The sequence below is a fragment of the Callospermophilus lateralis genome, unplaced genomic scaffold (assembly GCF_048772815.1).
Source record: "Callospermophilus lateralis isolate mCalLat2 unplaced genomic scaffold, mCalLat2.hap1 Scaffold_82, whole genome shotgun sequence".
In the NCBI taxonomy this organism is placed as follows: domain Eukaryota; kingdom Metazoa; phylum Chordata; class Mammalia; order Rodentia; family Sciuridae; genus Callospermophilus; species Callospermophilus lateralis.
In genome coordinates, this window is record NW_027516260.1 from 5,643,437 (window position 1) to 5,666,157 (window position 22,721).

Consider the following 22,721-nt stretch of genomic DNA (forward strand, 5'->3'; position numbering starts at 1 on the left):
TCATCTCCATCTTTGGGGTGGGGGCACTGTGCACAGCAAGCACACAAGAGCGAACATACTGAGGAGCAGATCCAGCACCTCCCACATGTCAGGCAGGCGTTCTACCCCTGAGCTGCATCCCAGCCCTCAACCACCATCTTGCTCTTCCACACCAGGTTCTTGCTTGGCTCTACTATTGCTTCCGTAAGAAAAAGTTCCTCCTTCACCTTTTTATCGTACCTTTAGACTGAGGTTTAAAACTCCATATTTTAAAAGGATTCTGTGTGGCTTTGTTTCCTAACTTGAAAACCACCGGATGATGTCTAAATATTCTACATTCTCGAACTATGATTCTAATTGTTGTCAGAGTTCAACAATTAGAAGCAATTTTAAAAGAATGTTTTCTTCCCCAGATAGCAGTGAAATCATTCCTAACCCTGTTAACTAGCCCTGACTTTCAGCTTTTGTTGTACATGATCTTTGTAATGTCTCCTACTGCTTTGTGCCTTTCATTTCTCATCTGGAAAATAAGGAGCTGAGATTCATTAGACCTTATATGTAGATCTAGATCAGAGACTAGGCCCTTCTCAATTCTGAGGATCTAAAATTCCACAATTTATATGTCATTGCATTTATTTTGATTTTCACATTTTCAAAGTAATCATATTGATGGCATTTTAAATAAAGAGTAATAAGTCATGTTAAAAATAATTGTGGAAAATTACATTGCTTTTTGCTGAAAAAAGATAAAGATGCTTGGAAATATCACGCTACCCACTGTGAGCCTGGCTGGAATCCCTACAACCGTAATTGCTACAAACTTCAGAAAGAAGCAAAAACCTGGAATGAGGCTTTGCATTCTTGCCAGTCTGATAACAGCACATTAATAGACATAGCTTCATTAGCAGAGGTGGAGTTCCTTGTAAACCTCCTTAGAGATGGTGAGTATCTTTGCCTTAGATTTAAGAAGAATGAAACATGATGCAGTAACTTTTTTAAAAAATATTTTATTTGTTAGTTGTAGTTGGGCACAATACCTTTATTTTATTTATTTATTTATTGTTTTGTGGTGCTGAGGATCAAACCCAGGGTCTCACATGTTCGAGGTGAGTGCTCTACCACTGAGCCACAACCACAGACCACAGTAATGTTTTATTAGTGGAGTTGAAAAGAAATTTAAGCTATTTAAAAGTGTTTTGGGCACATTTATTTAAAGGTTCTCAATAGTATTCAAGAATGCAAATTCATTGGATTTTTACTAAATACATGTTCAGAAACTTTGTAACTTCTCCACATATGCCAAATATGATTAGATGGCTTTTAATTGTTTTAAGGGGTAATATCATTTTCTGAAACTTCTAATGCAAAATCTAAACCTATGATTTAGTTTTATGCCCATTATGTAGTAGTTGTGTGCTGGTCATGTAAAGGGAATTCCTTAAGCTAAAAATTAAGTGAAATAACTTCAGGTATAACTTATGAGAAAGGCATGATTTATTTGGCGTGGTGATTTTCAGGCAGTCTGTCATGTGTGGGTTCCTGGCTTCCAACCTCTTCTACCTTCAGCCCTTCAGATCCAGTCTGCTCCTCCCTGTTCTATAGTTCACAGGAATCCTGCTGGAAAACATTGAAATCATTCATTTCATTTTTCAGTTTTTAAAAGTGAAAAAAAAAAAAACAGATACTACACTTGATCTTCTTTTAAATGTCCCTTTTCATAATCCAATCAACCTTCCCATTTTTTTCCCTTTCTCTAGGCAGAAGCAAAACCATATTTTTCAGGTCTATTTTACTCACTATAATAGGAACTAGAGTCCAAGGAGTCTGACTTGCTTTGGTTTTGTCATTGTGATGGCTTTAGCTCACCCTTTGCCTCACTTAAAAGATCTTGAAGCAGATCTGAATATTATGGGAGGGGAAAGTTTAGACAGGTATTTATATGAAGCTTAAACGGGTTTCTTCACATGAAGCAATTACATGTAAAGTAGTATGTTTTGGTAATAACTTCAGTGCATTATCACCTTTGCAAATAATAGGATCTCTTAAGTAATTTACAATCGTCTCTTACAGAAAATGCATCCGAAACATGGATTGGTTTGAGCAGCAATAAAATTCCAGTTTTCTTTGAATGGTCTAATGGCTCCTCAGTCATCTTTACTAATTGGCACACACTTGAGCCCCGAATATTTCCAAATAGAAGCCAGCTATGCGTCTCAGCAGAGCAATCTGTAAGTTGATTTGTTTTTTTCAATGCTCATGTTGCTGGACCTGTGTCAAGGATCTCCTATGCCTGGGACTTGGGCCACATCACAGACCAAGACACTTACTTCTGTGACACCTTTATTGTTGTGTGCTTAAGGCCTGCGTAACATATGCAGTCACAATTATACACGTTAATGCAGTGCCTCTGAGTTCCTTTGGGGGAGGGAGAAACAGTGACCTCCTAAATCTTTGTCATGGGTCTGACTCTGCTGAAATCCACCACAGTTCATGCTCCTATAGTAGAAACATTATTGACTCATTGGTTTTGATATAATTAAGATGACCTTCATTTCCTATTGACTGACAAGAATATTTCACTTAGCTTTTTTATAGAACAGGAGCCAACATTTAGATAGATAGTATTATTTTAAAAGAGTGAGGTAGGTGTTCTCCTCTAAGTGGGATATTCTGTAACCCCCTTTGTAACAGCTTATTTCCTTAAGTAGTAGGTATATAAAAATTAACACTTATTTTCGTCAAATAATCCTTAAAATGAAATACTCATTATATATAACAAGTTACCTAATCATGATTAACACCTAAATTTGAATGTGAAAGCTTAGGAAAACCACTCATTCATCCATCTATCTATCCAACAGTCATTAAGCAACTCTGGTATGCCTGACTATTCTATAATTGGATGGTTTGCTGGAAGATTCCATGGGGAGGGACAGTGCTGCTCTTACATGTGAAAATGTCAGCCCTTGACAGAGTATGCAACTGAAGGTCACGGAAGGGCTCCATATTCCCCTAAAATTCCGTATACCTGAAATACCAACTGAAATTTGAATTGTGTGGTTTTAATCTAAAGTTCTGACTCGAATTAAAATAAAAAATCATTTGGGAAATTAAAATTTTAATCTGCTGGCAGATATTATATTATTATTAATGAGGAATCTGAGAACAGCCGTTGGTAGAGCTGAGAGAAGACAGCCTGTTATATAAAGAGCTGAGTGATGCTCTGAAAACTTAGTGATGGAGAAGGACTTTAGGGGTTGAACGTGAATTTCAACCATGTGAATGTTATCTAGGATGATTCACAGTGGCTTCCAGGTATTTCCCCAGCATCAAGTTTATACACAAAAGCAGCAGAGGCTTTGATTTAACACTTAGAAGTGGTTGGGAAGAGAAAGCGGCACCCTCAATTGATCAGAGGGATGACTCCATCCACGTGGTTTCTCAAGGCATGACCTTAGACCGGCAACATCACCATCACCTGAAGCCTTTTACAATTACAAATCCTCAGGTCCCACCAGACCCACTGAAAGAAAAATCTGATCAAGGGCTACAGCCATCAGTGTTTCAGGAGTCCCTCCAGGTGATTCTGTTACACACTAATGATTTTGAACCATTACTCCATCCCATCTTTTTAAAAGAAAATTTGAGAGCAGCTTAATGCAAAGCCAGACTGACCCAGATATCAATCCTAGCTCTAATTTTTTTTTACTGACTATAGAACTTTGTGCAAAGCATCAAGCCTAATCTTCAAATTAGAATAATTGCTACCTGATAGAAACATTGAAATTCATGAAAATCACCCAACATTAGGTCTAGTACACAGCAGCAACCAAGAAATATCAGTTGTGTCCTCCCTCCTAACCCGTTTCTAAATTGTGGACATCAAAACTGTTGCATGCTGGAGAGAGAGTGGGGCTTCCCATCCCTGGAGGGGCTACTGACCCTTTCGTAGGCAGGGTCCTGAAACATGGCCCCACTGGAAACACTTGCTATTAATCAGATATTGGGTCATAATAAGGGGTATTGCCCACAAGCATGAGCACTGAGTGTATTCATTCATCTCATAACATTTTCCACATAGGAGGGACATTGGAAAGTTAAAAATTGCGAAGAAACCTATTTTTACATTTGTAAAAAAGCAGGCCGTGTTCTTCCTGATGCTGAATCATGATTTCAAGAGGTAAGTACGAGTAACACTGCAATTTAGGTACAGGGTCTACATAGGTAGAATAATGTATCTGCCCTCAATTTAAAGTAAATCTCTGCCTTCCCCACCTTTCCTTTACCTTCCCTCTCTTGGCTCTCCATTCCTCCTCTCCTTCCCACCCCCTCTCTCTCTTTCTCTCTCTCTCTTTCCTGAGTGTGGGCTACTTTTTACAAACCAAACAATTCCCAGATAGAGGCACTTGAAGGATTTACAACCCTGAGAGAGATCGTTGTCTTGCTGTGCTCTTTGACCCAAGACTACTCTTTTTTTCCTTGAGATAAAAAATGTAAATGATCCTGTTATGCCATCTGTACAAACAATGGCTGTGGCACGATGCCTCCTCTCACACATGTTTTTCATAGTTCTCAAATGGGATGTCAGAGAGAAAGCGAATGTGTTCCTTGGAGTCACCGTGAACTTCGGCACCCAGCATCTTGCCTTCTTCTTCCCCTTCTGAGACTTAAATATTGGAACAGAATAAAATAATGGAGAGGAGAGCATGCTTGTGATATATTCTTTATTTGGAAATGCAATAATAAAGATACTTTAATATAAGTCACAAAGTATTTTAGATGGTTTAAATAAAAATATGTAATACTTTAGGTTTAAACCTAAAAGGGAGAAAATTATCTCTTTAAAATTTCTTGACTATTTCCTGCCCTGAGATAAAATGGCATTTAAAAATCAACTTCTCAGTGTCCTCAGCATATGGATCCATGTTCTCTCTCCTTCCCTCTGCCCCCTCCCTCTTTTTCATCAGAAATCTTCATGCTACGTGTTATTCTCAAAAAGTTCCCAGGGGCTGAGGCTGTAGCTCAGTGGTAAAGTGCTTGCCTCTAATGTGTGAGGTACTGGGTTCGATCCTCAGCACCACATAAAAATAACTAAAGATACTGTAAGTTCATCTACAACTAAATAAATATTTTTAAAAAATTCCCAGACTGATTTTTATGTAACTCCACTTTAAATCTTTTCTTCTTTAATCCAGTTATTTATGTTAAAACTAAACAGTGATCCATCTCTGCAAAAACTGTGTTCCATTTGTTAATGAATGCTTATATGAACTACAGCTTCAAACTCCAGATGGATAATATATGTACCATAGCTGACATATCACCAAACAGTTTATCTAAGGATTCCGGTTCCTGAATTAGTTATAGCTGACCACTGACCTAATCTCTATCTTATGTGGCTTTCAAGGCAACTCCACATGTTTTATTTTTGCTGAATGAGCAATCAACTTCTTATACAAAAAAGCAGAGTGCTCTATATGAACTTTACTGCTTCCCTTTTCTGTCTAGAATTCCCAGTATTTCAAGATTCTGAGTTTAGAGCTAGTTCTTTTGTTGTATAAAAAAATTCCTGATAATTTTTTGCTTTACATCAACCTCTGAGTATGGTTTCCAATGACTCCTTTCTTTTAGCCATTTGTTTTAGTGGAACTCTCTAAACAGTGTCCCCTTGCAACATGAATTTACAAAATCAGTCTTATTCAAAGCCAAAAAAAACCAAAGTGATTTATTTTTTCCTCTGAGTCACTTTTTGGGGATTGGACAATATAAGCAAATGCTTCAACATTATTACCCTCATCCTTTCATTTAGAAATGAAGTGGCAGATAGAGTATACAAAGGGTGACGCTCCTGTCACTCTCCACTCCTCCAATTAGGTGGACAAGGGCTAGCAGTGCAGAGGTTTTGTTCTCCTGGTTACTACTCAGCCACTTCTTTTTACCCTCCGTTTTCTTGAGGCTGTTCAGTTCTTGGATTTTTGTTTTGCTAAGCTTCCCATGATCCAAAAACTGCTAATAAAGAAGGAATAGTTAGTTAGAAAGGTCAAATTGTCAGCCTCCCTCCACCTGTACTTCCAGGAACAAAAGCAGTCTAACCTCCCTGCCCCTGGCCCACAGAGTGCTCACAGGAGTCTCTCTGCAGCTGTCAGTTACACAGAGAGGATCAGGGGTGAGGTAGAGGGGAGTGAGTTCAGAGCAGACCCTGAATGGCTGGATGTGGGAGCCATGTGAACCACATCATTTCATGAAATGTTTTGAACCAAAATATCAGATTTCTAAATTAAGGTTTTCTTTAATTGACAAGACTGAGACCTTTCCAAGAAATATTCTAGAAATCATTTTATGCCTGATCAAAAGCAGGTAAGCATTTCCATGGCACAAAGTGAAAGGTATTTTTAAACTGGTGAATAAGTAAAAAAGAAAAAAAAAGGCACATTTAAGCAATGTGGTTTAATAATACTGAAGCAAAAAGACCTAAAATAATTCAGTTGAAATATGATGAAAGTATGACTCCTGTATCATGTGATTTTAAAGAACAGAGTGACCCTAATTTGCTCCTAGGGCTAAGCCATAGAGCAATATATTTTTCATTTTTGTCTGAGTGTCAAAATTATCTCTTTCTTCCTCTCTAAAAGGCCATCCAGTTAATTTAGGAATATAATCTTTGTCATATATATGTGTATATATTTTTTGGCCATTCTCTATTTGGAAGTATCATGATCGAACTGAGACCATCCTCAATTGCATGAGAATTGGGTTCCAGGCTCAGCTGGTCCACTGGTTGGTGATTTTATTTAAGTCCCTAAGCTCAAAGAGATAACATGAAACAATATGAAAGAAAGTTGAAAAAAAAAAGACTCCAATATTATCTAGACACTTTTCTGCTTTGCTCATACTGATTTCCTGTCTCTACTCTAAGATCTCTGCCTGCATTGATTCTTTTTGATTCACAATAGCCCGATAAATATTGTACTATACCATTTTACAGATGAGGAAACTAGATGTGGAGACATTATACTTATTGAAATTCATTCAACATTAATAGATAAACCCACATTGTGGTTGGATCCAAAGTTGGGGTTCTTTTGTTTGCCATGTTTTCCCCCTTTATTTTCATTTGTGTCAAAGTTTTTGCATTTTTAAGTTAATTAAAATTTCTAGTTTGTTCAGATAATTTTAAAAGTGTCGAAGTGGCTATAGCTATTGGAACCACCAGATAGGAGAAATATAAAGGTAGACAAAATTCAAAGAGATTTGAGTGAGTCCGAGAAAAAAGTTATATATATATGAGAAAATGCAAAAAAAGACCTATTGGTATTTAATTAAAATAAAACACACTGTTAATTTCCCCTTTTCTTGTTTAAGGGATGGGAGAGACATGGTAGATTCTGTTACAAAACGGATACAGTCCTTCGCACCTTTGACTAGGCTTCCAGTGGTTACTACTGTCCTCCTGCTCTTGTGATCATTACAAAGAGGTAAAATTAAATTTTTCTAGCTGAAACATTAGTATTCTTTGATGTGAGGGCTCTTGGGATGATAAAATCTAACCATAATCAGAGCTTCTTAAAATGTAAAGTGCTCTGTAGAGTAGGGTATTCAATTACCTAAAGCATTTATGGAGGTGAATTTAAATCTTCTGATGTTATTCCTAAATTGATTTTTGAATGACAAATAGTAAAATTTAAGATGACTTGAACTTTCCACAAAGATTTATTAATTATTAGCTTTGCTAATATATTCAGTTGTATTTAGGCTTTTATCTTCTAACTGCTTGTCATGGAAAACAAATATTTACCAAGTATTTTTTAAACACAATATGTATAAGCTGCATGGGGTCTTTCTTTAGCACAAAAGGAAGTGTAGTGAAAATGTGGAGGGTATTCAAATACCTCCCCATTGCTGCTTAGGTCTATTTTGTTTAGACTTAGACTTCTTTGTGCACAGATGTCTTCCTGATCCTGCAGAGGGTTGTGCCTTTTTACTCTTCATATAATTTGCAGCATGCTATACTGGGGATAAAAAGTGCAATAACAAAGATGACCTCCTGTAACAATAAATGTCAAGGACAGTGAGGGCTGGAAGGCCAGTTTCTCCATACCTAAAACAGAAGCAGCAGGACAGAATTCTTCAGTGGTTCCACAGGAAAGACACCTGCAAAACAAGTCTCTTGCTTTTGTGACAAGGCCATTACCTTTGAAAATATCCACTGAAAACTGCATGTGGTGGTATATACCTGTAATCCCAGGTACTTGGGAGATTGAGGCTGTAAAATTACTTGTGCAAGACCAATCTGAGTAATGTAGTGAGAGATCTGTATGAAAAAAAATCCACTGACTACTAGGAAATAGGAGAACTGGTGCTTTGGTTTTGTCTAGAGACTCTTCATGCATCTGTCTACTTTGTAGAGAGAACTTGTATGCTTTCTCTGTTCTCCCTTGACTTGGGAGTCAACATTCTTAGTCACCAGTGTTTTTTCTCTTCTCTCACCCTCTTTCTTTCCTCACTCCCTCCATCTGTCCTGAAATCTTTTCCAGTATATACTCCAAAAAAATGAACAGGAATGTGCATGCATGTGTGCAGAGAAATGGATTAATACACTGGGGAATGGGTTGACATCGAGTGGCAGACTAAATGACCTTCTTTAGGGTATAATGCTACCTTTGATGTATCTCAGCATTAGTTTTAGTTCTGCCATTCTCCCTCCCAGGTATAGGTACCAGGCAGAATGAAGCCTTTATTCCCTCAACTTTCTAGGCAGCTTCCACAAGCACTTTGGATCAGAAATCCCCAGTCAGCAAGTCAACACTGGACATTACAGGAGCTTGACCAATGAAATCAGGGTCCTCTGTTCATTATAATTGAATTGTTCTGTATTGAAGAAAATAAGTATAATTGTTTCATCTATTTTTATGTATCATTCTTCCTTTTTTTTTTTTAATTTGTGTTTGTTTGTTTAATGTTCATGGAGATCTTGTTACATACCAGGCATGCTAGTATTTTATTTTTCATATGTTATCTGACTATGCAAAAAATTAATAGTCAAGAGTTTATTTAAAAAGTATTTATTGAATGCCTGTTTTGTGAGAGGCACCCTATTAAACACCAACAAGATTTTAGTTAGGTAGGTAGATAGATCAATCAATCGATTGATCGATAGATAAATGGTATAATTGTCCAGTGCCTTTTGCAATATAGCAGCTGACGAAAGAGAACACAGACATGTGGAACAAATGAAGAAGATGGAGTAACAGGACAAAGTGATGAACTCAAAGTCACATTATAGATTGTTCACAGTGCCAAAGTGACCCTAGCTAGGGTGGAAATCAGCCTTAGCGTTCAGAGGCTTCATATTCTACCAATGCTTTGGGGACCTCATACAGATGATGAATAGTGTCGGGGGGGAAAAATCTGTTTTGTTTCCCCAAAACTGGATACAAGTGTATGTTGTGAACATGATTTTTTTCTTTGCTTAACTACATTCAGTAGCCCACATTCATGTGTGTTCCAACTCTGAAGCAAAATTATGGCAGAGGTAAATTTGGTTTTAATCCCTATTTCAGCTACCTAGGCCTGTCCAAGTTGTCTTGCGCTGACCACCAGCCCAGTTGCTAACCACACCTGCAGGACCACCTCTGAGTAAATGAAGCCCTTCCAGGTCAGTTAGCAGCAAGTACACTACTGGCAAGCAAGACCACATCCAAAGCAGGATGTTGGAAAAATGAAGAACACTGGACTCTTGGTCTTTATCCATTCAGACCCCAGGAGGCAATAAACCACTCTTTGAGTAACACACACGTTGGAATGTTCTCCAGCAGTATATTCTGTCTGAGAAGGCTGGACAGTAGATGGAAAGCCTCCTCAGACCCAGGGGCGTCCACTAGCCTTAGTAATCATTTTCTTCCATTACTGATTTCCTGTTTGAGTTAAGACACTGCTGTCACTCTTCAGCACCCAGGCTTGTAGTTACTAATTGATTTTCCACTCTTCTGCACAATTGAGTGACGAGTTTGATGGGCACAATTAGAACCACCTGCTACAAATTACTTATTTCTTTTGTTATCCAGCAACCACTCTTGCTCTAGGACTTTTTAACACTTTGTGGAATAGAGAAAGTCAGAAAAACAGACCCTTATTACTAAGTAACAGATTTTTATTTACTGGTGTACTATTACAAAACCTTTTCAGGTCCAGTGACTTTGCTGCTTATAAGAGCAGGAATGCAAAACTCCAATTCCATAGATAATTGTCTAGGTGCTTGTATGTTGAAATCTTGATCAATCAGCTATGGAATATTTAGCAAAAAAATAATACAAATGATATTTGATTTTGTGAAGCTTACCCAGAGAGAAAAATCCTGCAATGTCTCACTTTTTTCTGTTTAAATATTCATTATACTTAAGTATTAAGTATTTTTAAAGTTTTGCCACTTTCCTGCAACTGCCATATCCCAAACACCCTGGCAGTTAACTTTTGTGTCTGTGTGGGTAAAATACACATAGCATAAAATTTACCATATAAACCACTTTAAGTGTATCATTCAATGGCTTTAAGTGCATTCACATTGTGGTACAGCTACCACCATCTCCATCTCCAGAGTTTTTTCATCTTCTCATATTGAAAAAAAAAAAAAAAAACTCCCAATTCCCCCTTACCACCAACTCCTGACAACTACTGTTCTATTTTCTGTCACAGTAAGTTTGACCACTCTAGATTCCTCATGTAAATGAAATTATAGAGTGTTTTTCCTTTTGACTCTGGCTCATTTTACTTAGAATAATGCCATCATGGTTTACACATGTTGCAGCATACATCAGAATTTTCTTTGTTTTTAAGGGTAAGATAGCCTGATATGTATATACCACATTTTGTTGACCCATTTGTCCATCAGTAATTATTTGGGTTGCTTTTGCCTTTTGACAATTATAAATAATGCTACCTTGAACATGAATATACAAATTCAAGTCCCTGCTTTGAATTCTTTGAGTATATCCTCAGAAGTAAAATTGCCAGGTCATATGATAATTCTATTTTAACTTTTTGAGAAAGTGTCATACTGTTTTCCATAGTTGCAGCACCATTTTACACTCCCACCAGTAGTTCACAGGGTTCCAAGGTCACCACACTCTGGCCAATTTGTTATCCTCTGGTTGTTTTGTTGCATTTTGATAATACCATGCTACTAGATATGACATGGTATTTCACGGAGGCTTTGATTGCATTTCCCTGAATGAGCATCATTTCAATATTGGCCATTTAAAGACACGTGTATTCAAATATTTGGCTCATTTCTTAATTGGGGTGTTTGTTTTTCTGTCATTTAACTATAGAAGTCATTTATATATTCTGTATATTAATCCTATATCAGATATATATTTGAAAATATTTTCTCCCATTCTGTGGGTTGCCTTCTCACTCTATAGTGCTTTTAATGCACAAAAGTTTTTTATTTTGATGAAGCCAACTTTATCCATATCTTATTTTATTTTCTACACTTTTGATGTCACTTCCAAGATATAATTCCCATATACTGTCGGGAATCACTCTGGAAATACACACCCTTAAGTCCTAAGCAAGAGATACTGAACATTGTTGTGCCCCACAGAAACTTGGGCTTTACCTCCACTTGGATAATGAGGCTTGGCTCCAGGAGTGGGCGTTACCCAGTGGGGTTGAGTTACACTCACCTGTTCTTTTGTAATCCTACCCCTTGCCTCGTTTGGACGGCTTCTCCCCCAATAAAATAGGGTTCCAGGCATGCTCATTCTCTTTCATGCCTGACTTGCCTCTTTTGTTGGATCTGGGTAAGAGGAGATGTCAAAGAACCCAAAGAAAAAGTTATCTCTCTGTCTCTGTGTGATTATTTCATGCCAGCCCAGTTCACCTGGAGTGACCCTGACTGGTTTAGTCATGTGTCACAACAATATACAATATTGTTGTATATTGTTGTGATACATGATTTTCCCTACATTTTCTTCTAAGAGTTTTAAAATTTTAGGTTTTATATTTAAGTTTTTAATTAACTTTGAGTTTTTTTTTTAATGGTATAGGAATCCAATTCATTCTTTTGCAAGTGTACATGAAGTTTTCCCAACACCATTTATTGAAAAGACTGACCTTCTCCATGAATGGTATTGAACCCTTGTTGAAAATCATGTGACAATATATGCAAGAGTTTTCTCTGGGCTTTCTGTTGTTCCATTGATCTATATGTCAGTCTTTCTGTCAGTACCACAGTTTTGATTACTGCACTTTTTGGTACATTTTTTAAAATATAGTATAGACTTTATTTGGATTCTAATTGTAATAAGTTTTGAAATCAAAAAGTGTGAGACCTCCAACTTTTTGCTCTTTTTTATTCTTTCAACTATTCAAGGTCCCTTGAAATTCCATATGAAATTTAGGATTACATCTATTTCTGAAAAGAAAAATTATATATATGTATATAGGATGTTGATAGGGATTATTTTGAATACATAGATCATTTGGGATAATACAGACATAGTAATAATAGTAATCCTTCCAGGCCATGAACATGGGAATGTCTTTGTGTTTATTTGTGTTTTTAATCTCTTTCATCAGCATTTTGCAATTCTCAGTGTACAAGACGTTCTCCTCTTTGGCTGACTTTATTCTTAAGTATGTCATTCTGTCAGGTGCTATCCTAAATGCAATTGTTTTCCTAATTTCCTTTTTTGGACTATCCATTGTTATAGAACACAGCTCACTTTTGTGCGTTGATTTTGTATGCTGTAACTTTGCTGACTTCAATTATTAGTTCTAATAGTGTTTCTGTGTGTATAAAAAGAAGCTATTTTTTTTAAAGAAAGAGTGAGAGAGAGTGAGAAAGAGGGAGAGAGAGAGAATTTTTTTCAATATTTATTTTTTAGTATTTGGCGGACACAACATCTTTGTCTGTATGTGGTGCTGAGGATCGAACCCAGGTCGCACGCATGCCAGGCGATCGCGCGACCGCTTGAGCCACATCCCCAGCCCCAAAAGAAGCTATTTTTTTTAAAGTCACATCTTAGTTATCCACTTTAAAATAAGACAATAAAAAAAACTCTCATTAGTAAAAATTAAACACCAAGAATATAGACTAAATAGTGACAGTGCTCCTTCACCTACTGTCTATTCTCTTCTCTTCCCCAAAAGGAACCACCACTAACAGCTTGGAAGTTGTTCTTCTAGGTTTATTTCTTCTGTCTATATTAAGTATGTTTTCTAATTCTACATTTGTTTTCTAATAGTTTTCAAGAAACAATTTTCAAAAATTTAACATTCCTGGTTATTACAGGAGGCCACTAGAAACTTGTGACAACAATGATCATGGTGCGTGTCTCCATCTTAAAACTATTGATAGTCTATTTCCGTTCTTCATTTACAAGAAGGAAAAAGAAGCTGATGATTTTTATATTTTTCAACAACAAAGTTTGTTATTTCAAATGGCATAGAAAATGTTGATAATTGTGTAATTGGGAGAAAGCAAATTGCAGTTACTCAGTTCAAAACCAAGTCATTCCAGTGAAATTTTCAACTTCTCTCACACACACACACACAACCACTATTTTTTAAATTTCATTTGCAAACAATAAAGCTATACTTTCTATGTGTTACTTTTGTTTTTAATTCATTTTGGATAATACAAACACAATCGTTATAGTGCTGCTATCTGCTACGTGCTGTGATGTTCATAGACAAGAAACCTTTTTTCCAATTACATGCCAATTTTTTTCCAGTTAGCCATCACTGCTAAACTGATGAAGAAACATAATGTTCACTTATATATTAAGTAAAAAGTACCTCCTCTTAAAGTATGTACTTTTAAAGTGCAAAATGCTTATTCTGAAGTGAAAAAAATTTATCAATGCATATTAAAAATATGTTGCTATCTTTAAATTGCCTTTTTAAATGAAAATGTAATGTTTAGCACCGTGAACAATTTTTTGGAAACATAATGGAACTTCAAGATGTATTTTTCTTATTTACATTGAAAACACAAGTGATTTCTTAACTTTTTCTAAGGCATTAATTGGAAAAGTTAATTTCTTTCTGACTGCAAGAATTATTCTCCTAGAATATTTGATTTTGTAAGTAGGTGCACCTAAGCAAAATATTCTACCACTTTTTTTTAAGATGACAAATAGTTTTTACTTTATTCAGTTCTTAGAGATAGCATGCTATCCTGGTTCAAATAACAATACAGAAGAATGTACATTATATTTGGTTATTTTTGTTTCCTTAAATCCCAACAACATTTGAATTAAACAAGCTCAGCAAATCAGACAGAGACCAGATAATACAAAACTCTGGAATGTTCTCTTATGAATTATTCTAAAACACAGGGTTAGAAAAGCCTCTGAAAGATGATCTTCTATATTATTGTAAGGCAGAAGTTTTTTTTTACCCTATCAGTGTTTGAAATAGTGAGTAGTAAAGAATATAAAATGACCTCTTGCTTCTTTACCGGCTGGAAACTGATACTCGAAGATATTATCCAGATTTAATATCTTCATATTGTTTAGAAAAAAAGAAAGTTTTTTAGATTTTTTTTATTCTTTAGAAGAAAGACACATTTGTCACATTTCTTCACCTTTTAAAACTGGATCAAGAAAACCAGAGTCTTGTTTTGAGTTGAAGGCTTTAGGATTTAATGTATGAGTATTATATACACTACTTCAAAAATACACTTGCCAGTTCAAAAAGCCAAAGGTTTCTATTGTTTCAAGCAATGATAAATAGAAATAAAATAGCAAATCAAAGGGGACTAAATAAATCTACAATCAACAGGGGACACAAGCAATATGTTGTCATGAATAATGATACCCAAGGCCAAGTTCACAGACAAGGTCATTTCCCTGCATTATCTGATAAATGCCACAGTATAAGATAATGGAAAACCCAGCAACACCCCCAGACTAAACACTGGCACAAGAAGCAGTGCCTGATCATCGCACCCATGGTGCACAGTGCCTTGCTGGCCTCTAACACAGCAATTTCAGGCACCATGTGGGGACAATAACCATGCCATGCTGCCTCGGAGGGATCAGGAAAGCAGACCATATGTTAAGACACACAAACCAACAAAGTATAAGGAAAATTATGACAGCATCCAGGAAGCATTCAGCTTGATATACCTTCTTTCTGAAGCACATTTATGTAAGGTTCTGCCCCTGTGTGTAATTACAAAAGAATTTGTCTAACTTCAAATGGGTGCGATTTAGACTGTTAATAAAGTATTTGCAAAAAATATTTACTAAAGCATGAAGAAAACCCATGAGCTCTGCAAAGATGCATACCACGGATGTTTTTAGTCACTAAACATTTCTAGTGGTGTCATTTCAAATTTTACTTTTTTCTGTTCTCCCCGCGCCCCCCCATTTCCTTTGTGACACCTCTGTTTTCCAATGATCCCATTGTTTTACTTCCCTTAGCAAGTTAAAAATGCATGGAAATTTTTAAATTCCGAATAGTATTTTAAAAGTCTAATTTGCTTTCTCATTGTGTTCCTGGGTAACTTCATCAGGACTTCATTTCCCGTTGACTCAGCTGAGCTGGCCAGAAGTCACCACTGTTTGAAACTTCTTCTAACTTTATATATTTTGAAAATAGATTTCTCAAGACAGTTTCAAATTTAGCTTTAAATTCTTATCAGGTATGCATTGGCGTTTTCTGTGTGAATGTATTCATGTTGGAAAGGATGAATTGCTAACAATCATTGAACACTAATTCATTCAGCTGTTTGGGGAAAATGCTAGTGGATGTACTGGCTTGTAGTAGCTCCTTCTGCTTGAATTTGTCATCAGTGAAAATGCACATTTGAATAATCCAAGAACTCCATGTGCCTGTGAACAAACTGATTAGGGAGACACACAGTTACTACTTATATTCTTTTCTCACCAAGCAAGTGTGGTGAGTGGGTGTGTGTGAACTCTGTAGTGTTAAACACTCATTCAGAAAAATTTACTATTCTTCCTTCTCTCTCCTGCCAGCCCCTACCTCCCTGCACATTATGGCATGGTGTGTGGTATGTGGTCTAAACACAAAACAGGCCCCATCTTACTCTAATAAATGTATGGTTGGCTACATGGACTTTCCCACCTACACTGTGAAACCAAAGTCAGCCTCTGTTCCTTGAAACAATTTGTTAACAATTTGAATATGAGATTCTCCCCAAAAGCTCTTATGTGAATGCAATAGGTGAAATGATTAGATTATGAGGGCTGTAATCTAATCAGGCTATCCTCGTTTGATGAACTAACTGGGTGGTAACTCTAGGAGTGTGGGGCATGGCTGGAGGAAGTGGGTCATTGGGGGGCAGAGGTGCTGGAAGGGTTCATTCCCTGTGTCCCATACCACTCTCTGCTTCCTGGCCACCATGAAAAGACTCTATCCATCATGCCTCCATCACCCCTCTGCCATGATGTTCTGCCTCAACCTGGAGGCCCAGAGCAATGGTATTGGTCAACCATTGGCTGAACCTCTGAAACCATGAGCCAAAATAAACTTTTATTCCTCTAAGTTATTCTGGTTGCTTATTTTGGATACAGTGATAAAAGGCTGACTAACACACAGTTATAAAAGTCTATAAGAATAAAATTCTCCTCATGTATTTCTGGAAATTACACTGACATTTGGCATTTATTAGTAATGTTCAGTGTCTTAGTGTATTTTCCTGCTCCGTGTTCTAAAGAATTAGCAAGAAATGCTTACTCTGGTGCCATTCTGTGCGCTTCATTATGTTTTAATGAGATTTTTTTTTTATTGCCTAGAAACGTAATGTAACCATTTCCTTTTCCCCTTTTCAAGGTTTGAACAGGCTTTTATTACCAGTTTGATCAGTAGTGTGGTGAAAACAAAGGACAGTTATTTTTGGATCACTCTGCAAGACCAAAATGACACAGGAGAATACACTTGGAAGACCACAGGACAGAAGTCTGAGTCGGTACAGTACACGCACTGGAACGCACATCAACCCCGTGAGTGGAGAGGGCTGCAGCACCTACTCCCCCTCACTTTTTCCTTCTCTTTTATTGGTTCCAAATCCCTTCCACCCCTTGGTCACCTCGTTTGAGTCTTCCTTAATGTTTTCTTACTGCCTATGTTAACTAAAATAATCACCCCGTTTGCAGGGGGTAACAAGATAGTCAGTTTCTAACATATAGTCCACATGAAGCTGTATAATTTGGGTAAGTCACTTAATCTCTCCATATGTTTCCTCGTTATTAAGGATAGCAATAGTATCTACAGAATTACTCTGAGGACTAAGTGAAATATTACACAGTTCCTGCTGCACTGTAAATCATAAATACTAGCTCTTACTGCAGAGAAAGAATGTGTAGAATTTTTTCTAAAGACTTCATAGAATATAATATCATGGTTTTCCTGTTAGGATTCCTCACCCATACATTCTAAGATGTGGGGCCTCCTCTGTGCTGCACCAGCCACCAAGGTGAGCACCCTGGAAAATCCCAGGACCCTACAGGAGGGTCTGATTGTTTTCTACATGCTTAGATTTCCTCAACATTTATGAGCCAGATTTAACTGTTTAAAAAAGATTCCCTAAACTTCCTGAGGTTAAAAGAAAGAAAAGAGAGATCAAAGAAAATCCGTTTACAGTCTCTCTGTTGAACACATGGTTTAAGTACCGGTACTTTTTGAAGACTTCCAATTCCCAGCCCCGCATGTAAGAAGCTTAGAAGTTGCCATGCCATCCTAACAAGCAAAGAGCTGAACAAGCTGAGAAACCAAAATTCTTCTTAGAGCCACCAAAGATATGAGATCACAGAGCAAACCACTGCCCCCAAATTGGAGAGAGAGACAGAGGATACAGACATCACAACTTACTGGAAGAGAGACTGACCAGCAGAAACCTCCACTCAATCCAGTGCTGGGCTTAGAAATCCTGAACTGCAATGGACGAAGTTGCTGGAAGCTCCGTGTAGACAACTCTGAGAGTCAAACTCCAGGAGGGCCTGGGTCACAGGAGGCGCACACACTGTCACAGCTTCTTCCTCTTGAAACTCTAACAGGTCCGCACAGTGAGGATCAGAGAAAATTTTCCTTGTGCTTTCACTTGAAGGAGAAGGAAAAGAACCTCTATTTTTGGGGGGGGGGTACTGGGAATTGAACTCAGGGTCACTCAACCATTGAGCCACATCCATAGCTCTGTTTGGTATTTATTTAGAGATAGGGTCTCACTGAGTTGCTTTGCGCTTCCCCGTTACTGAATCTGACTTTGAACCCATGGTCCTCCTGTCTCAGCCCTTCCAAGCTGCTGGGATCACAGGCATGCACCACTACGCCCAGCCAGGATCCTTTTTTGAATACACAACATTCTGTTAACAGAGTCTCACCAGAGCCTGACCTGCTTGAGTTTAATCAGAGCATAACCTACCTGAGAGGGAGGGGAACTACCGGGCTCCAGCACTCTCCAGCTGTTCTATCACACTGAGGAGAGAAAAACACCTGAGAAGCTCTCACTGATGAGGGCCACAGTCCAGAGGCACAGGACGGATCATTTAAAGACTGAGGCCAAGTCATAGGATGTGGACACTCCCTTTCGCCCATAGTTTCCACCATCTTACTAGAGGCCTGTTTCCTGGAATTCCTTTTTCCAAGTACATTATGTCCACCTTTCAACAAAAACATTACAAGGCATACTAAAAGGCAGAAGACAGATGGAGAGTCTAAGAAAAAAAAGTGAAAATGAAATGCTATATATAGATATATGTATTTATCAGAATAGAAGAATGTCTTGGCGGGCTAATGATTCACTGATGAAAGAATCTTTGAGTTTGAGGATGTGACCATAGAAATTTTCAGAAGTGAAAAAAAATTTTTTTAAAGAAACATAACAGAATATAAAAGAACTGTGAGACAACTACAACTGTATAAATACTTGTAATAGGATTATCAGAAGGAGAAGAGAGAAAGGAACACAAGCAATACTTAAAGCAACAGTAACCAAGAATTTCCCCCAATCGATGTCATTACCAAACCACAATCCAGGAAGCCCAGAGATCACCAACCAGGATAGTTCCCCCAGAATAACTATAGCTTGGAAAATCAGATTCAGACTTGAGAAAATAAAAATATAAAGAAAAATTTTTGGACGAAGCCAGAGAGGGAGCAAAGATGAGAATTAAATCTGACTGCTCCTCAGAAACTATGCAAGCAAAAAAGAGAATAACGTGAAATTTATAAAGTATTGAGGGGAGAGAAAAACCCAACCTAAAATTCTATAATTTTTAAAGTATCCTGTAAAAGTGAAGGAGAATTTAAATCTTTCATGATTTTATTGAATGTGTGCCAGTAGGCTTGCTTTGCAAAAATATTAAATGAACTTCTTGGGAGAGAAAAAAAATGAAATAGAAACTTAGGCCTATCTAAAGGAAGCGCATTGGGAATGAATAGTGAAGATAAAATAAAAACTTTTATTTTTCTCATTTTTAATTATCTAATATATGTTCAAAATAATAATGACAACAATATACTCAGTTATAAATCATAACAACTAATTATCAAATATTTGCTTCTATGTAAATGAAACAAATGACAGGGATAAGAGGGACATTGGGTGGTTGTGATGTGTCAGAGTAGCTTTAGTTGTGACAAATTTGGCACTGTGATATGTGATGTCTACTGTGAGGGAGATTGTGTAGGAGGCAAGGGAGAGGGATGATATGGGAATTCCCTGTGCTTTCAGGTTCATTTTGGTATGAACCTAAAACTACTATAAAAAATATTCATTAATTTTTCAAAAATTATATATTTTAAAGATACAAGCAAGGTGTAATCAAGACAAATATTTTTTTTGTGTGTTTGCATATAAATGGTACACCTGTAATCCCAGCAACTCAAGAGGCTGAGGCAGGAGGATCACAAGTTTGAGGCTAGCTGCAGCAACTTTAGCAAAACCCTCAGCAACTAAGTGAGACTCTGTCTCAAAACAAAAAATTAAAACGACTGGAGATATAACTTAGTTCAATCCCCAGTACCCCTCACCAAAAAAAAAAAAAAAAAAAAAAAAAAAAAAAAAAAAAGCATTGGTTTAGGAAATTGTATAGAAACTGATGATTTCCCATAGCCCAAAATAAGAAACATCACAATTCACTCAACAGAACAATCTTCTGGTTCTGCAACTCTGTATTATTAAATTGGAAAAAAGAAGTAAAGTTCCATGTCACACCATTCTACAAAACAAAAAAATTAAAGCTCAGGTATCATTTCTATATACTTAGGAATTTTGATGGGAATATACCTGACAAAATAAATTAATACATTTTGAGAAAACAAAATTTTTGGTTTTTAAAGTTAACTTCCTTGGGGCATATTTAGATGTCTGAAGTCTGGAACTAAAGCAGAGCTTCTTGTCATTCATAAGTTTCTGCTGTAATTTACTTGAGTGGCACTACTCTTTTTCTCTTTTCCCTGAAGCAAAAATAATGCTGTGATGCTCAGTTTGGCTGCTCATGCTGATTGACATTGAGTAAATTGTCTCTGAATAAGATGAAAATGTAAATCTTTTTTGAAGAAAATAGCAATAATAAAAGCTCCAGTGTTTCCATTTTTCTTTTAAATTACAGCTTGTAGAAACACCACCCTAAATCACATTTTCTTTACTGGCTGTCAAAAAAGAATCCATTATCTTGGGCCTCATATGAGAATCTTAATCCAGCAGAAACTGACTGTCTGAACTGACCACTGAACAGGAAGCCTGTAGGTTTTTATAAACTCGGACTCTGTCCTTATGTCCTACTAGCAAAATATTCCATCTGTGCTAGAATCACAGTTCTGCCATTTTTTCTCAATTTTGTATTATGTTCATCAAATAGCACAATACACCACCACGTACTCTTCACCAGGAGTCAGCAATGATCAACTTTATGGTCACTATTGTCTCAGCTTTACCCTCACCCATGTCCCATATTTTCTCATAGCAAATCCCAGATATATATCATTTCACCCACAAGTATTTCAGAATTATTTAAAAAAAATAAAGACATCTTTTATAAAAACATGATATAATACAATTATCAAACCTGAAAATAATTAATTATAGTTCCATAACATCATAAATCTTCAATTAATGCTCATGTTTCCAAGTGACCCATAAATATTATATAGAGTATTTTACACTTTGTTTCAATCAGGATCCAAATAAGTTCACACATTGCAATTGATTAATAGATTTCCTAACATCTGTTTCCCACCTCCTTCACCCATCTTTTGTTTTTCTTAGAATTTATTTGTTGATGATGCAAATGAATTATATGGCTTAAATTTCCGTAAAGTTTATGCTTTATTGTCTAACACATATTGTGTAATGGGTTACTCTATCCTCTTTATTTTTCACACAAAAAAACAACATTTTTTTTTCTTAAACAGAATCAGAGACCTGATCAAATTCAGTTTTTCTTTATTTTATTTTGAAATACTATTTCTCACAAACTTGCATGTTTTGTCTGGAGATGCATAATGTCCAGTTTTCTTTCTTTTTATGTTATGAGCAGCTTTTTAATTTTTTTAATTTTTCTTTTTAGTTATACCTGACAGTAAAGTGTATTTTGACATATTATACATTCAAGGAATATAACTTATTTTAATTAGGATTCCATTTTTGTGTTTGTATGCTATGTGGAGTTACACTGGTCATGCATTCATGCACAAGCATAGGAAAGTTATGTCCAATTCATTCTATTGTCTTCCTGTTCCCATCCTCCTTCCTTTCCCTTCATTCCCCTTAGTCTAATCCAATGGACTTCTGTTCTTCCCCTCGTACCCTCCCTAGTTGTGGATTAGCATCTACATATCAGAGAGGTCTTTGATTTTTTGGACTGGCTTATTTTGCTTAATATGACAGTCTCCCATTCCATCCATTTACCAGCAAATGCCAAAATTTCATTCTTTATTGCCCATTTTTTATTAGGTTTTATTGTTTTGTTTTGTTTTGATTTGGTTTTTTGGTGTTGAGTTTTTTGAGTTCTCTGTATATCCTGGAGATTCATGCTTTATCTGATGTACAGGTAAAGATTTTCTTCCATTCTATAGGTTCTCTGTTCATGTTCTTGATTATTTTCTTTGCTATGAAGAAGCTTTTTAGTTTGACACAATCCCATTTATTGACTCTTGACTTTACTTATTGCACTGTAGGAGTCTTATTTAGGAAGTCGGTTCCTAAGCTGACATTGGGCCTACATTTTCTTCTAACAGGTGCAGGGTCTCTAATGCCTAGGTCTTTAATTCACTTTGAGTTGAGTTTTTTGCAGGGTGAAAGGGGGTTCAATTTTATTCTACTACATATGGATTTCCAGTTGTCCCAGCACCATTTGTTGAAGAGTCCATCTTTCCTCCACTGTGGCACCTTTGTCTGGTATGAGAAAACAGTATTTATATGAGTTTGTCTCTGTGTCTTCTATTCTATACCATTGGTCTTCTTGTCTGTTTTTGTGCCAATACCATGCTTGTTTGTTACTATAGCTCTGTAGTATAATTTAAGGTCTGGTATTGTGATGCCTCCTGCGTCACTTTTCTCTTTAGGGATTGCTTTGACTATTCTGGGCCTTTTACTTTTCCAGATGAATTTCATGACTGCTTTTTCTATTTCCATGAAGAACATCATTTGAATTTTAATAGGAATTGCATTAAATCTGTGTAGCACTTTTGGTAGTATGGGCATTTGACAATATTAGTTGCCTATCCAAGAACATGGGAATCCTTCCATCTTTTTGTGTGTTCTTCAG

General features: G+C 36.6%; 1 protein-coding gene across 1 annotated transcript in view; it reads left to right on the plus strand.

The window, feature by feature from the left end:
- LOC143641001 (secretory phospholipase A2 receptor-like) overlaps positions 1–22,721 on the plus strand; it is a 65,345-nt gene that overhangs the window by 8,922 nt on the left and 33,702 nt on the right. Inside the window, 6 exon segments of the mRNA XM_077108466.1 lie at positions 726–920; positions 2,050–2,207; positions 4,061–4,159; positions 7,342–7,454; positions 16,786–16,955; positions 17,421–17,428. Of these exon segments, the coding sequence (XP_076964581.1) occupies positions 726–920; positions 2,050–2,207; positions 4,061–4,159; positions 7,342–7,454; positions 16,786–16,955; positions 17,421–17,428 (743 nt within the window).